The 16,127-nt window shown below is 41.9% G+C and overlaps 1 protein-coding gene across 1 annotated transcript in view; it reads right to left on the bottom strand.

Annotated features, from left to right (window-relative positions):
• LOC100380647 (guanine nucleotide-binding protein G(i) subunit alpha-1) overlaps positions 1-16,127 on the bottom strand; it is a 65,262-nt gene that overhangs the window by 22,616 nt on the left and 26,519 nt on the right. Inside the window, exons 2-4 of the mRNA XM_014125082.3 lie at positions 11,142-11,184; positions 8,613-8,754; positions 5,769-5,926 (exon numbers count right to left, since the gene is read on the bottom strand). Of these exons, the coding sequence (XP_013980557.1) occupies positions 5,769-5,926; positions 8,613-8,754; positions 11,142-11,184 (343 nt within the window). The remainder of the gene's footprint in view (positions 1-5,768; positions 5,927-8,612; positions 8,755-11,141; positions 11,185-16,127) is intronic.

The following is a 16,127-nucleotide window of genomic DNA, read 5'->3' on the forward strand; positions in this document are numbered from 1 at the left end:
TGTTTTGCTACCCTTCTCCAGATTTGTGCCGACACAATCCTGTCTATGAGCTCCACGGACAATTCCTTTGACCTCATGGCTTGGTTGTTGCTAAACTATGGTACCTTATATAGATAGGTGTGTGCCTTTCCAAATCATGTCCAATCAATTGAATTTACCATAGGTGGATTCCAATCAAGGTTGTAACAACATCAAGGATGATTAATGGAAACAGGATGCACCTGAGCTCAATTTCGAATCTCATAGCAAAGGGTCTGAATGCGTACGTAAAAAATGTATATGTTTTTATAAATGTGCAAAAATATCTACAAACCTGTTTTTGCTTTGTAATTATGGGGTATTGTGTGTAGATTTCTGTAAAAAAAAAAATGTATTTAATCCATTTTAGAATAAAGCTGTAATGTAATGAAATGTGGAAAAAGTCAAGGGGACTGAATACTTTCTAAATGCACTGTATATAAACAAAATGTATGTGGACACCCCTTCAAATGAGTGGATTCAGATATTTCAGCCACACCCATTGCTGACAGGTGTATAAAAATCGAGCACACAGCCATGCAATCTCCATAGACAAACTTTGGCAGTAGAATGACCTTACTGAAGCGCTCCGTGACTTTCAATGTGGCAACGTTGAGGACTTGTGAGGTGTCTGTCTCAAACTAGACACTAATGTACTTGTCCTCCTGCTCAGTTGTGCACCGGGGCCTCCCACTCTTTCGATTCTGGTTAGAACCAGTTTGCACTGTTCTGTGAAGGGAGTAGTACACAGCGTTGTACGAGATCTTCAGAACAAGAATAGACTGACGAGTTTCAGAAGTTCTTTGTTTCTACCATTTTGAGCCTGTAATCGAACCCACAAATGCTGATGCTCCAGATACTCAACTAGTATAAAGGCGGACAGTTTTATTACTTCTTTTATTAGCACAAGTTTTTCAGCTGTGCTAACATAATTGCAAAAGGGTTTTCTAATGATCAATTAGCCTTTTAAAATGATAAACTTAGATTAGCTAACACAACGTGCCATCGGAACACAGGAGTGATGGTTGCTGATAATGGACCACTGAACACCAATGTAGATGTTCTATTAAAAATCTGCCATTTCCAGCTACAATAGCCCTTTACAATATTAACAATGTCTACACTGCATTTCTGATCAATTTGAAGTAATTTTAAAATGGACAGAAAAATGTGCTTTTCTTTCAAAAACCAGGACATTTCTAAGTGACGCCAAACTTTTGAATGGTAGTGTATGTCTACTTTGTGTAGCCGTTAGCGATTACACTAATGAAAACCTTCTTCTGGTAAAGATGGAAAGGCTTTCCCAAAAACCTTCAATTGTTCACTACAACGTAGCCTATGCCTACCTGGCAGAATATGATTATTTGCATCAATCCAGTAGCCATCTGTTTAGAAAACTCTGCAATCACATGAGCACTATAGAAACATCGCTTACCAAACAATGGTCTCTTGATGGTGCACACTTGCATTAAAAGGGTAACTACACACAAAAATGAAAATATCTATTTTTTCCATACCTACAAAGTGGCTCCTGATGTGGTTTAAGCATTGTGGCCTTACAAAAACAACAAAATTGAAGTAAAAAAAAAACAATAAAACAAAGTGATTGAGAGCGAAACCCTGAAAAAACTGAGGGAAAAGGAAAGCTGAAAAAAAAACTGCGCAAACGTAAATTTGGCCACGGCTGAATAAGTAGCTAGCAAGATGACAAAGACAACTTAATTAATTCTCCACAATCGCAAACAGCCCACAGATACAGTTTTTGCTAGCTGGCTAACATTAGCCAGCTAGCTACGTAGAAAGACACGGCATTGACTCTCGGCAGCCAGCTACAGGCAGCTGCTTCATGGAAACTAATCCATTGTGACTTAATTATGTTACTAGCTAGCTAGATTGATAAGGCATTTAGTTTTGTGCATTGTGCTGCACTTACCACCCCAACTTAAATCAATTTTACCTAATTTCTTCTTAAAAAAATGTAACCCCCTTTTTCTCCCCAATTTTGTGGTATCCAATTGTTAGTAGTCACTGTCTTGTCTCATCGGTACAACTCCCGAACGGACTCGGGAGAGGCGAAGGTCGAGAGCCATGCGTACTCTGAAACACAACCCAACCAAGCCGCACTGCTTCTTAACATCCGCACCAAGGTGTCGGAGGAAACACCATACACCTAGCGACCTGGTCAGCGTGCACTGCGCCCGCCACAGGAATCGCTAGTGCGCGATGAGACAAGGATATCCCTGCCGGCCAAACCCTCCTCCCTAACCCGGACGACGCTAAGCCAATTGTGCGCCGCCCCATGGGCCTCCCGGTCGGGGCCAGCTGCGACAGAGCCTGGACTCGAACCCAGAGTCTCTGGTGGCACAGCTACAGTGAGGGGAAAAAAGTATTTGATCCCCTGTTGATTTTGTACGTTTGCCCACTGACAAAGAAAGGATCAGTCTATAATTTTAAATGGTAGGTTTATTTGAGCAATGAGAGACAGAATAACAAAAAAAATCCTGAAAAACACATGTCAAAAATGTTATAAATTGATTTGCATTTTAATGAGGGAAATAAGTATTTGACCCCCTCTCAATCAGAAAGATTTCTGGCTCCCAGGTGTCTTTTATACAAGTAACGAGCTGAGATTAGGAGCACACTCTTAAAGGGAGTGCTCCTAATCTCACCTCGTTACCTGTATAAAAGACACCTGTCCACAGAAGCAATCAATCAGATTCCAAACTCTCCACCATGGCCAAGACCAACGAGCTCTCCAAGGATGTGAGGGACAAGATTGTAGACCTACACAAGGCTGGAATGGGCTACAAGACCATCGCCAAGCAGCTTGGTGAGAAGGTGACAACAGTTGGTGCGATTATTGGCAAATGGAAGAAACACAAAAGAACTGTCAATCTCCCTCGGCCTGGGGCTCCATGCAAGATCTCACCTCGTGGAGTTGCAATGATAATGAGAACGGTGAGGAATCAGCCCAGAACTACACAGGAGGATCTTGTCAATGATCTCAAGGCAGCTGGGACCATAGTCACCAAGAAAACAATTGGTAACACACTACACCGTGAAGGACTGAAATCCTGCAGTGCCCGCAAGGTCCCCCTGCTCAAGAAAGCACATATACATGAACATCTGAATGATTCAGATGACCCCAAGAACACCATCCCCACCGTCAAACATGGAGGTGGAAACATTATGCTTTGGGGGTATTTTTCTGCTAAGGGGACAGGACAACTTCACCGCATCAAAGGGACGATGGACGGGGCCATGTACCGTCAAATCTTGGGTGAGAACCTCCTTCCCTCAGCCAGGGCATTGAAAATGGGTAGTGGATGGGTATTCCAGCATGACAATGACCCAAAACACACAGCCAAGGCAACAAAGGAGTGGCTCAAGAAGAAGTGGAGTGGCCTAGCCAGTCTACAGACCTTAATCCGATAGAAAATCTGTGGAGGGAGCTGAACGTTCGAGTTGCCAAACGTCAGCCTCGAAACCTTAATGACTTGGGAGAAGATCTGCAAAGAGGAGTGGGACAAAATCCCTCCTGAGATGTGTGCAAACCTGGTGGCCAACTACAAGAAACGTCTGACCTCTGATTGCCAACAAGGGTTTTGCCACCAAGTACAAAGTAATGTTTTGCAGAGGGGTCAAACACTTATTTCACTTATTTGATCAGAGACAGCACGCTCAAGTGTCTTGGAAAGAAAAGAAAGATAGCAGGTCTATAGTTTTTTACGTCAGAAGAGTCGAGTGTTGGCTTCTTGAGGGGAGCGACTCGGAACATTTTGAAGTCAGGGGGGACACAGCCAGTGGTCAGGGATGAGTTGATGAGGGAGGAATGGGAGGTCTCCAGAGATGGTCTGGAGAAGGGAGGATGGGATAACTTTGAGCGGGCAGGTTGTGGGGCGGTCAGACATCATTAGTCGCAGGATGTCATCTGGAGAAAGAGGGGAGAAAGAGGTCAAGGCGTAGGGTAGTTCAGTGTGAGTGGGACCAGTGGACTCAATAGGCTGAGTGAATGACGAGGATTTAGGAGGGAGGAGAAGGTGGAAAAGAGTTTTAGGGTTAGAGGCAGAAGCTTGAAATGTAGAGTGATAGAAAGTGTCTTAAGCATCAGTTACAGAGGAAGAGAAGGTAGAGGAGTGAGTGAAACGATGATTGGTCCCCAGGAAGTTTTACAAATATTTTCATTCAGCTGCTAGCAGCCTGTTCTTTAAGCTTGCAATGAGTCACTCATCCACGGAGCAGGAGAGGAAGGCGGACAATGTGAATCATAGGACGCGAAAAGGGAGGAGAGTAGGGTCGAAGAGGCAGAATCAGGAGAGGTGACCGGCTAAGGGAGAAGGATTTAGCAGAGGGGAGAGATGATAGGATAGAAGACATGATGATGATGATGAGATATATATATGCGAGAGCGAGAGAAGGTTCATGACCATCTGGGTAAGGGCTAGGATTGGAGAAAAGGAAACAAAGTAGTGACCAGAGACCTTGAGGGGGGTTGCAGTGAGATTAGTAGGCCAACAGCCGCTAGTAAAGATGAGTTCAAGCATATTGCCTGCCTTGTGAGTTGGAGGGGATTGGGAAAGGGTGAGCTCAAGAGGCAAGGAGGGTCAAGAGAGAGTTGGAAAGAAATTAATTGAAGACCGATGCAGGGATGGTGAAGTCGCCAAGTACGAAGAGCGGTTAGCCATCGTCAGGAAATGAGCTTATCAAAGTGTCAAGCTCATTGAGGAACTCTCCAAGGACACCTGGTGGGCAATAGATGACAAAGTTGAGAGTGGAGAAGTGACAGCATGGAATTCAAATGAGGATGGACAGGTGAGAGTGAGATGAGAAAATCTCCAGTTAGAAGAAATGAGTGGCCCTGTGCCACCACTGCGACGACCACATGCTCTTGGACTATGAGAGAAAACGTAGTCAAATGAAGAGAGAGCAGATGGAGTAGCAGTGTTCTCTGGGGTGATCCAGGTCTCCGTCAAAGCCAAAAAGTCAAGGGACAATGGCAGCATAGGCTAAGATGAACTCAGTGTTCTTCACCGCAGATCGGCAGTTCAAAACGCTGCCAGAGATACGGAATTCCACTGGAGTTGTGAATGCAGAGTACATTAAATTAGAAGGGTTGCAGCCAAGGCATGGGGAGCGTCTGTAAAGCCTACACGGAGAGGAGGTATACAGGTATAGAAAAACAGTTGCGAAAGCTACAAAAGCTAAATTAGATTAAAAAAAATAACTAGGTAAGATACTGGTGTGGCGCCTTCCTCAAAGAACAACTCGTCAGAACAGTCTTCGTTTTGGCGACAAGACCGCCACTAACGTGACCGCCACGACTGCTGCTGAGAAACCAGGGGAGACTGAAGTACTAATACTAATTGCCAATCAGAGGTGAAGAGCACACCTCCCTGTACTTATTGCTGATTGCCTAGGAGAGGAGAAACCACTCCCCTTCCTGAACAGCCAGTGATTACCCAAACAAGTCACAAATTGCCCTGCCCCTTAATCCTGGTTGATGTGTCAATCATCTGCAAGTTATAAGCAGTCAGTAGTCCACACACCAAGTTGGCCTCTAGAAAGACAGGCAGCACTTAACGTAGACCGACCTAGTGAGCAAAAAGACAGTACTTATCACTCATCAGGGGTCCTCTAGTTATAGAATGGTTCAAAAACACGCTGCCCCACAGCTCGTTACTCATCTACACCACCTTGTTAAAGAACCTTGGGGCAGAACTCTGTTGTGTGTGTGTGTGTTTGCTACTCACTAGGCAGCGGAGTCATTGAGCTGGTACTCTCGTGACCGGCTGAAGCAGGCCTGGACCCCAACGTCCTTCCAGAGGCGCTGGATGACTCCGGCTAGTTCGCCGGTCATGAAGCCCTCCTCTGCCGATCCCGCCAGCACAAACAGCTGACGAGCATCATCCTGGTGGGGGACAGGAGACACAACCAACGGTTTGGAGGCAAAACTAGGTGAAGTTTGGGCTATTCAACTATATTCTTTGAGGGGCTAGATTTTGAAATAGTTATTAACTGGGGGGACCAGACATTTTCTACATGGAATTACACTTCCTAAAACCGGTATATAAAACAATGCACAAACAATTACAATCTTATAAAGCACTTTATTAAAAGTTGCTAAAAGTGCTTTACAATTAGCCCAATTCTGTGCATACAAATTGTTTAAATAGTGAAACACATTTGTACTGATTACACACTTGACCTGTATCACATCACATGTCCGTTTTACATAATAAAAACTAAAGATTAAGCTTACACACAGGAAACCTTTAACGCATGACATATCTCAGTTGACCAGCATCATATTGGCTCCCGAGTGGCGCAGTGGTTTAAGACACTGCATCTCAGTGCAAGAGAACTGCAGTACCTGTTTCAAATCCAGGCTGCATCACGTCTGGCCGTGATTGGGAGTCCCATAGGGCGCCGTACAATTAGCCCAGTGTTGTCCGGGTTAGGCCGTCATTGTAAATAAGAATGTTCTTAACTGACTTGCCTAGTTAAATAGAAAAGGTAATAGAAAATAATGAAATAGAAAAAAGTATTTAAAAAAAAAAAAGTATTGTTTTACACATAGAAACCTTAAATGCGTTGCATATCAGCTGACCAGCTTTTGCAGAGTAGTCTCTCGCCCCCCACATCAGTAGAGAACTGGTCCCTATAACAAACTACGCCACCTCTGTGGGGATTTAAACTGAAAGCTAAGTTTCCAACAAGATTTGATGAGTTTATCTAAAAACTCCGACATCACGGGAGTGATCTGTACTGATGACTGAATATAGTTGTAAGGAAATTGAGTGTACTGTTTGGGCTCAAATCAGAGGAGAAAATAAAATTTGTTTTTCAATCATGTCAATAACTGTTTTAAACTTCCCCTGTAGTCCCAAATTAAGTCCATTCAATTGATTTAAAATGTCACCAAAAAATAAAACATCTGATACAAACTCATCCAGCATTTGCTAGATATGTGTTGGCTGTCTTTTGGCGGCAATTGCGGAGAAAAGCATCTTCTCCCTAAGCTCACATAGGCTGCTCTCGAAAGCATTATTACCCTTGCTTAGCCACCGAACATTATGTAAAAGTAGATCATTATGCTCAGCAGACTACAAAACAAGCAATGTTGAAGGCTAGATGCTGATTGGATACAGTTTATTATAAACACCATGGACTCAGTTTTGGCTAACTCACCACTGAGTAAAGTGTAAAGCACACTCTGGTATCAGGCAGTGTAGTGATCTCATCTGCAGTGAAAGAGCCAATAGGCAGGCAGACAGACCATGTACCCCTGTTAGCAGTTCTTATTGGCTGTAACTGGTATGTTGAGTGACACTGATTGAGAGCACTTAAATGGATGGGACTACAGGAAAACATTTTTTTTTTTTTTTTAATTCATGTTTTATGATGTTGATCAAGGGCCATTCTATTCTGGTTAGGGCCAGTTTGCACTGTTCTGTGAAGGAATAGTACACAGTGTTGTACGAGATACTTCGTTTCTTGGCAATTTCTCGTATGGAATAAACTTCATTTCTCAGAACAAGAATAGACTGATGAGTTTCAGAAGAAAGTTCTTTGTTTCTGGCCATTTTGAGCCTGTAATCAAACACAAATTCTGATGCTCCAGATACTCAACTAGTCTAAAGAATGCCAGTGTTATTGCTTCTTTAAATCAGAACAACAGTTTTCAGCTGTGCTAACATAATTGCAAAAGGGCTTTCTAATGATCAATTAGCCTTTTAAAATGATAAACTTGGATTAGCTAACACAACGTGACTTTGGAACACAGGAGTGATGGTTGCTGTTAATGGGGCCTCTGTACGCCTATGTATATATTCCATTTAAAGAAAAAAAATAATCTGCCGTTTCCAGCCACAATAGTCATTTACAACATCTACACTGTATTTCTGATCAATTTGACATTACTTTAATGGGCAAAAAAAATTGCTTTTCTTTCAAAAACAAGGATATTTCTAAGTGACCCCAAACGTTTGAACGGTAGTGTATGTGTTGCCACCCTAGGTCACACTACTCAAAGCAAATGTAGAACTTTTATTAAATCAAAAACATGTCAAACCGTCAAAAATACCATATATATGTTGGTCATTACGCCCTAATCAACCCTACCCCTTCCTCTTACAGTCGAACCCTACCCCCTGCTGTTTAACCCCATTGACTCAACTTCCACCCCTCCTAGACTCCCAGGCACAGATCTAGGATCAGCTTTCCTTCACCAAATATTAACTAGGGCCAGAACAATACCAGTATTGTGATACTTGTTTGTATCATGGCAAGGAAACAAAACACGAAGTGGATTAACTTCTTTAGGAAAACAGCCCAAATGTTGGAAACCAACATCATTATGTTGTCATTCAGTCACATTTATTTATTTTCCATACTGTAGCACACAATTATATATACAGAAGTTTTTTTTAAGGACCAAAGAGTGGTCTGCTTCATGTTTTCATTTTAGCCATGAGAAAAATATTGCAATACTGGTATCATCCTAGCCCTAATCCTAACCTCAACTATAAGGAGTTAAAAGTACGAAACTGCTCTTAGATCAGTGTCTAGAGCTCCCAGTGTCCTATTCCACTCACCGCTCTGGCTGCATCGGAGAAATCGATCTTGAGGCGCCCCATGGCTCTGATGATGGCGATTATGGACTGGATGGTGTTGCTGTACACCACCGCTTTGTACTGCTTACACTCTTCCTCTGAATAGCCCGCCTCATGGATGATCCTGGGAGGGGGGGGGGGGGGGAGGGAGGGTTTTGGCTCTGTACTCTAGCACTTTGGATTTGAAAATGCTACAATGACTATGAGGTTATTAAGGTGCAGAATGTCAGCTTTAATTTGAGGGTATTTTAATCCATATTGGGTTAACTGTTTAGAAAATACAGCACGTTTTGCACATAGTCTCCCCATTTTAGGAGACCAAAAGTATTGGGACAAATTCACTTGTGTATTATAGTAGTCAAAAGTTTAGTATTTGGTCCCATATTCATAGCACGCAATGATTACGTCAAGCTTGAGTCTACAAACTTGCTCGATGCATTTGCTGTTTGTTTTGGTTGCGTTTCAGATTATTTTGTGCCCAATAGAAATTAATAGTATATAGACTGTCATTTTGGAGTGACTTTCATTGTAAATAAGAATGTATGTTTCTAAACACTTCTACATTAACCTGTCTGGGCTAGGGGGCAGTATTTTCACGGCCGGATAAAAAAACGTACCCGATTTAAACTGGTTACTACTCTTTCCCAGAAACGAGAATATGCATATTATTAGTAGATTTGGATAGAAAACACTCTGAAGTTTCTAAAACTGTTTGCCTGCCATATGAGTTCTGTTATACTCAGACATCATTCAAAAACCTGAGAAAATTCCAAGCAGGAAGTGGCCTGTCTGCGAATTTGTAGTTCTCCATTTGCTTCTTTATCAAAACTACAGTGCCCGTGGGGTTATGTAGCACTTTAAGGCTTCCATTGGCTCTCTAAAGCGTTCAGAAAGCGGATTGACTTGTCTCCTGTCTCTGGGCAGAGTACAGGAGCACAGTTTGTCAGTGGACTGCCTGGTGACTAAGAGATTGGAAATGCGCGTTCACGAGACATCACCATTTTTTCTCTTCCTTTTTGAACGAATACAGCATTGTCCGGTTGGAATATTATCGCCATTTTCTGAGAAAAATACCATAAAAATAGATTTTAAACAGCGTTTGACATGCTTCTAAGTACAGTAATGGAACATTTTGAATTTTTTGGTCTCGAAATGCACTCACGCGTTACCCTTTGGATAGTGACCTGAACGCACTAACAAAACAGAGGTATTTGCACATAACTATGGATTATTTGGAACAAAAACAACATTTGGTGTGGAAGTAGCAGTCCTGGGAGTGCATTCTGACGAAGAACAGCTAAGGTAATCACATTTTTCTAATACTAATTCTGAGTTTAGTCAGCCCCGAACTTGGCGGGTGTCAAATTAGCTAGCCGTGATGGCTGAGCTATGTACTCAGAATATTGCAAAATGTGCTTTCGCCGAAAAGCTATTTTAAAATCTGACATAGCGATTGCATAAAGGAGTTCTGTATCTATAATTCTTAAAATAATGTCTTTTGTCAACGTTTATCATGAGTAATTTAGTAAATTCACCAGAAGTTTGCAGTGGGTATGCTAGTTCTGAACATCACATGCTAATGTAAAAAGCTGGTTTTTGATATAAATATGAACTTGATTGAACAAAACATGCATGTATTGTATAACATAATGTCCTAGGAGTGTCATCTGATGAAGATCAAAGGTTAGTGCTGCATTTAGCTGTGTTTTGGGTTTTTGTGACATATATGCTTGCTTGAAAAATGGCTGTGTGGTTATTTGTGTCTATGTACTCTCCTAACATAATCTAATGTTTTGCTTTCACTGTAAAGCCTTTTTGAAATCGGACAATGTGGTTAGATTAACGAGTCTTATCTTTCAAATGGTGTAAAATAGTCGTATGTTTGAAATATTGAAATTATAGCCAGAAGAGGACTGGCCACCCCTCATAGCCTGGTTCCTCTCTCGGTTTCTTCCTAGGTTTTGGCCTTTCTAGGGAGTTTTTCCTAGCCACCGTGCTTCTACACCTACATTGCTTGCTGTTTGGGGTTTTAGGCTGGGTTTCTGTACAGCACTTTGAGATATCAGCTGATGTAAGAAGGGCTATATAAATAAATTTGATAGCATTTGAGGTTTTTGTATTTCGCGCCACGCCCTTCCGCTGGCTGTTGAATAGAGTGGGACGCTAACGTCCCACCTAGCCCATAGAGGTTAATGTGGACGCTACCATGATAACCCTGAATGAATCGTGAATAATGAGAAGGTTACAGAAACATAAAAAAATCATACCCCCAAGAAATGTTTACCTCACCATTAAAATAAACTTGGGAGGTCAGCATTTCTGGGGGGTATAATATTTGTGCGTGTAACTTTCCTCACTCATTATTCAGGATTATCTGTAATCATGGTAGAATGCACATTGATGTAGAAGTGTTAACAAACATTCTATTCTTATTTACAATAAAAGTAACTACAAAATTACAATTTATGATGTCCATGTCCCAATACTTTGTGTAGATAACGAGAAACTTACTTCATCTGTTTGACAATTGTACTCTTCCCTGACTCCCCAGCACCTGAGAGATAGTGAAAGAGGCCAATTAGTGAGGGATAGGCAGACATTACACATAACACATTCACTCAGTTGTTTTGACTTGAGAAATTGGGCTGATCATAACTTGTTGTAGGCCTAACTCACGTTTTGCACAAGGCCCTACGAGAGTCACCTGTCCAGATACTGAGTAGCTAATAGCTATACAACGTTGGGAAACCAAGTGTCTGATCAGCTCTAACAGGAGAGTTACAGGCATTAGTTTAAATTGGATTAATCAACTGGATCCTCCCACCAATGAGATTATAGCTCCAGCGTGGCAGAGACCTAAACTGATTTCACATAGGATTTACGGTATTTTGCCCGTGAGAAAAAATGGCCAATGTTTATATGACCACCTTACAAACCGGCCCAGTTTTACCACATTCTTGCCTGCATACGCCTTTAATATCTCTTTTATATCTCCCATACGGATGCTGGTGATGAGTGGTATTAGTGGTGTGCAGATGTGGGTGTGCATCCATTTTAATAAATACAGTGAATGTACACCATCAAAAAGAAATCCATTATAATTTTTTTTTAGGCATGTCCTAAAACATAAGACTAATAACATTAATTTTCAAAACAATAGAATGGCATTGAGTTGAATTATGCAACGTCCAAATTAATGAAATCAATGGTTCATTAAAAAGACAAGACACACATACCCCGATCACAGTAAACACACATTTTATAGTAAGAATATAACACAAATATTTGTGTCACAGGAACATGTGGAACCGGTGTCACATAAAAGTGATATTTTGAAACAGAGCTCAAACCCATGCTTTTTTGATCCACCTTTCCTCTTTCCCACCCTCACTCCACTTTGTAAGGGAGCAGGCTTAGGGTATTACATTGAGAGTATCCTCATGACACCGTTAGAAAATAATAGCAATCCTATTTTCAAAAGCATGCGAGTCTCATGTACAACTAGGCTTGTACATCTTGGGTAATATTCAGCGGTGGAAACTTGCCAAGGGAATATATGCAAATTAATACCATTTAAATGTAGATGTTTTTTGCATTGGATATATTTTCCCTATCATATGGAGACAAACCTTTTACCTTATCATAAGTAGAGAACTGCAAATGATTAAATCCTTCCAATAGAAATAAAAAAACTATTTAGTTACGAATGTAACTTTAATAAAATGAGTTTTACATGGGATGATTTCACTGAACAACAAAAGGGAATATTGAATGATCCATCACATCTCCCAAAAACGTTTTCAACATACATCTGTAAAGTGACAGTTTAGAAGCTAAAGCTTTGGTTGTCCACGTCTTCTCCCTGGACCTCCTCAATGTCCACCTCTTGAACATCAGACTCTGAGGCCTCATCTTCACTGTAACTTTCCAACCTTGTTGAGGATGGCTCGTTGTCAGCCTCAAAAAGCCTCAAATTTGCCCGGATGGCCCCCAATTTTTCAACCCTTGTATTGGTCAGCGTGTTGCGTGCCTTGGTGTGTGTGTTCCCGAACAAGGACCAGCTGCGCTCTGAGGTGCTGATGTTGGGATCTGGAGGATGATGGAGGCAACAAGGGAAAGAGCCTTAGATCCACAAGTCCCTTCCACCAGGTGGCTGATGAGATATGTTGGCACGACTGCCATATTGCATCTCCATCCCAAAGCCCTTGCTTGGAAGTGTACTTCTCCAGACTGCCAAGAACCTTGCCCTCATCCAGGCCAAGGTGGCGAGACACAGTAGTGATGACACCATAGGGCTTGTTGATCTCTGCTCCAGACAGGAAGCTCTTGCCAGCATACTTTGTGTCCAACATACGCTGTGGCGTGTATGGGCTTCAGGCAGAAGTCGTCACACTTTTTGATGTATTCCAGAACTGCAGTTTCTTCTGCTTGGAGCAACAGTGAAGTGGGCTGGGTAGTACGGATTTCTTCTCTTACATCTGCAAGCATAGTCTGAACATCAGACAGGATGGCATTGTCTCCCTCAATCCGTGCAATGGCTACTGCTATAGGTTTCAGGCTGCTTACCACTCTCCCAAAATACATCATCCAGGAGGATCCTCTTGATTGGGCTTTCCATATCGTCAGACTGTGATATGGCCAGTTCTTGGAGAGACTCCTTCCCCTCCAGGAGACTGTCAAACATGATGACAACGCCACCCCAAATGGTGTTGCTGGGCAGCTTCTATGTGGTGCACTTATTCTCACCTTGCTTGGCGAGGTAGATTGCTGCTATAACTTGATAACCCTTCACATACCTAACCATTTCCTTGGCTCTCTTGTAGAGTGTATCCATTGTTTTCAGTGCCATGATGTCCTTGAGGAGCAGATTCAATGCATTAGCAGCACAGCCAATGGGTGTGATGTGAGGGTAGGATTCATCATAAGACCAAGCAGCCTTCATGTTTGCAGCATTGTCTGTCACCAGTGCAAATACCTTCTGTGGTCCAAGGTCATTGATGACTGCCTTCAGCTCATCTGCAATGTAGAGACCGGGGTGCCTGTTGTCCCGTGTCTGTGCTCTTGTAGAATACTGGTTGAGGTGTGGAGATGTAGTTAATTATTCCTTACCCACAAACATTCGACCACCCATCAGAGATGATTGCAATACAGGCTACTTTATTTGATTTGCTTGACCTTCACTTGTCCTCTGTTGAACTCTGCATCCAGCAAATGAGTAGATTTAGCATGTCTGGTTGGAGGGATGTATGCTGGGCGAAGAACATTCAGAAATCTCCAATACACGTTGCCTGTGAGCATCAGAGGTGAGCCAGTTGCATACACAGCTCAAGCAAGACATTCATCAGCATTTCTCTGATTACATTCCTCCATTGAGTCAAACTTCTGATTCCGGGAGGACCATGAACTGTTGCTATCGATAAGGTGTCCGATTCATCATTTTCACCTCGAATAGAAGTAGAGGGACTTTTGTCAGAGGTTGCTTGTTGCGAGCGCTGAGGGAACTTGATGCACTTGGCCAGATGATTCTGCATCTTTGTTGCATGATTTGGCACAGTATTTGCAAATGTACACAGCTTTTCCTTCTACATTAGCTGCAGTGAAATGTCTCCACACATCAGATAGTGCCCGTGGCATTTTCCTGTAAAACAAAAACCCAAATACAATTACATGTACAGATAAATAGTTAAGCAGTTAGATTAAACAACTACTTTGTAAGATAAATGTTTTAAAATGAAACATGCATGTAAACAGGTGAATTAACCTGTTGGGGCTAGGGGGCAGTATTTTCACGGCTGGATAAAAAACGTACCCGATTTAATCTGGTTACTAATCCTACCCAGTAACTAGAATATGCATATACTTATTATATATGGATAGAAAACACCCTAAAGTTTCTAAAACTGTTTGAATGGTGTCTGTGAGTATAACAGAACTCAAATGGCAGGTCAAAACCTGAGAGATTCCTTTACAGGAAGTGGCCTGTCTGACCATTTCTGGAACTTCTTTGCCATCTCTACCTTTTACAAAGGATCTCTGCTCTAACGTGACACTTCCTACGTCGTCCATGGGCGCTCAGAGCCTGGGAAAAAACAGAATGTCATCATCCCAGCCCCAGGCTGAAACACATTATCGCCTTTCTCAAATGGCCGATCAAGGGACTGTGGGCTTAGGCGCGTGACCTGGCCGCCCCTGTCTTTGTGATTTTTCCTCTGTTTGCCGAAAAGGAGATTCCCGGTCGGAATATTATCGCTTTTCTACGAGAAAAATGGCATAAAAATAGATTTTAAACAGCGGTTGACATGCTTCGAAGTACGGTAAAGGAATATTTAGAATTTTTTTGCCACGAAATGCGCCATGCGCACGACCGTTATTTACCATTTCAGATAGTTTCTGGAACGCACGGACAAAACGACGCTATTCGGATATAACGATGGATTATTTGGGACCAAACCAACATTTGTTATTGAAGTAGAAGTCCTGGGAGTAGAAGTTCTGTATCTATAATTCTTAAAATAATTGTTATGCTTTTTGTGAACGTTTATCGTGAGTAATTTAGTAAATTGTTAGCGAATTCCCCGGAAGTTTGCGGGGGGTATGCTAGTTCTGAACGTCACATGCTAATGTAAAAAGCTGTTTTTTGATATAAATATGAACTTGATTGAACAAAACATGCATGTATTGTATAACATAATGTCCTAGGGTTGTCATCTGATGAAGATCATCAAAGGTTAGTGCTGCATTTAGCTGTCTTCTGGGTTTTTGTGACATTATATGCTAGCTTGAAAAATGGGTGTCTGATTATTTCTGGCTGGGTAGTCTGCTGACATAATCTAATGTTTTGCTTTCGTTGTAAAGCCTTTTTGAAAATCGGACAGTGTGGTTAGATTAACGAGAGTCTTGTCTTTAAATAGCTGTAAAATAGTCATATGTTTGAGAAATTGAAGTAATAGCATTTCAAACGTTTTGAAAATCGCGCCACAGGATTCAACTGGCTGTTACGTAGGTGGGACGAATTCGTCCCACCTAGCCCAGAGAGGTTAACACTCAGTTAACAGGCTCAAGCAACCCACATGGTAGCAAAAACTAACAATCAGAAATTGTTAAGTTAGAAATGATTTAAATACACTTTGCTGTAGGCTACTATTTACTAGTTAACAAAAAATTAAATGTATATTCACCCCACCCAGTATTGTAATCGTTAACTTACCAGAAAGCATGTAGTCCTTGCGTCAGACAGTGTAGTAGTGTGGGCTCAAAAGCATCTCATTAGTGTGCAAGCGCTTGAGAATCAGCTGTACATGTGATGGAAGAATGTAGAGGGCAATTCCATTGAATTGGGGGTAGTTTAACCAAAATATGCCACAAGACCTAGAATTGCCTCGTGTACCCCACAAAAAAAGGCTCACTGTTATAAGCTAACTTTTTTGACGAATTTAAGCAAAATTCCCGGGCTTAACTTCCTATGGAAAATTTCCGGAAATTTCACCCAAAGTTTCC

The sequence above is a fragment of the Salmo salar genome, chromosome 10, assembly GCF_965601325.2.
Source record: "Salmo salar chromosome 10, fSalSal1, whole genome shotgun sequence".
NCBI lineage: Eukaryota > Metazoa > Chordata > Actinopteri > Salmoniformes > Salmonidae > Salmo > Salmo salar.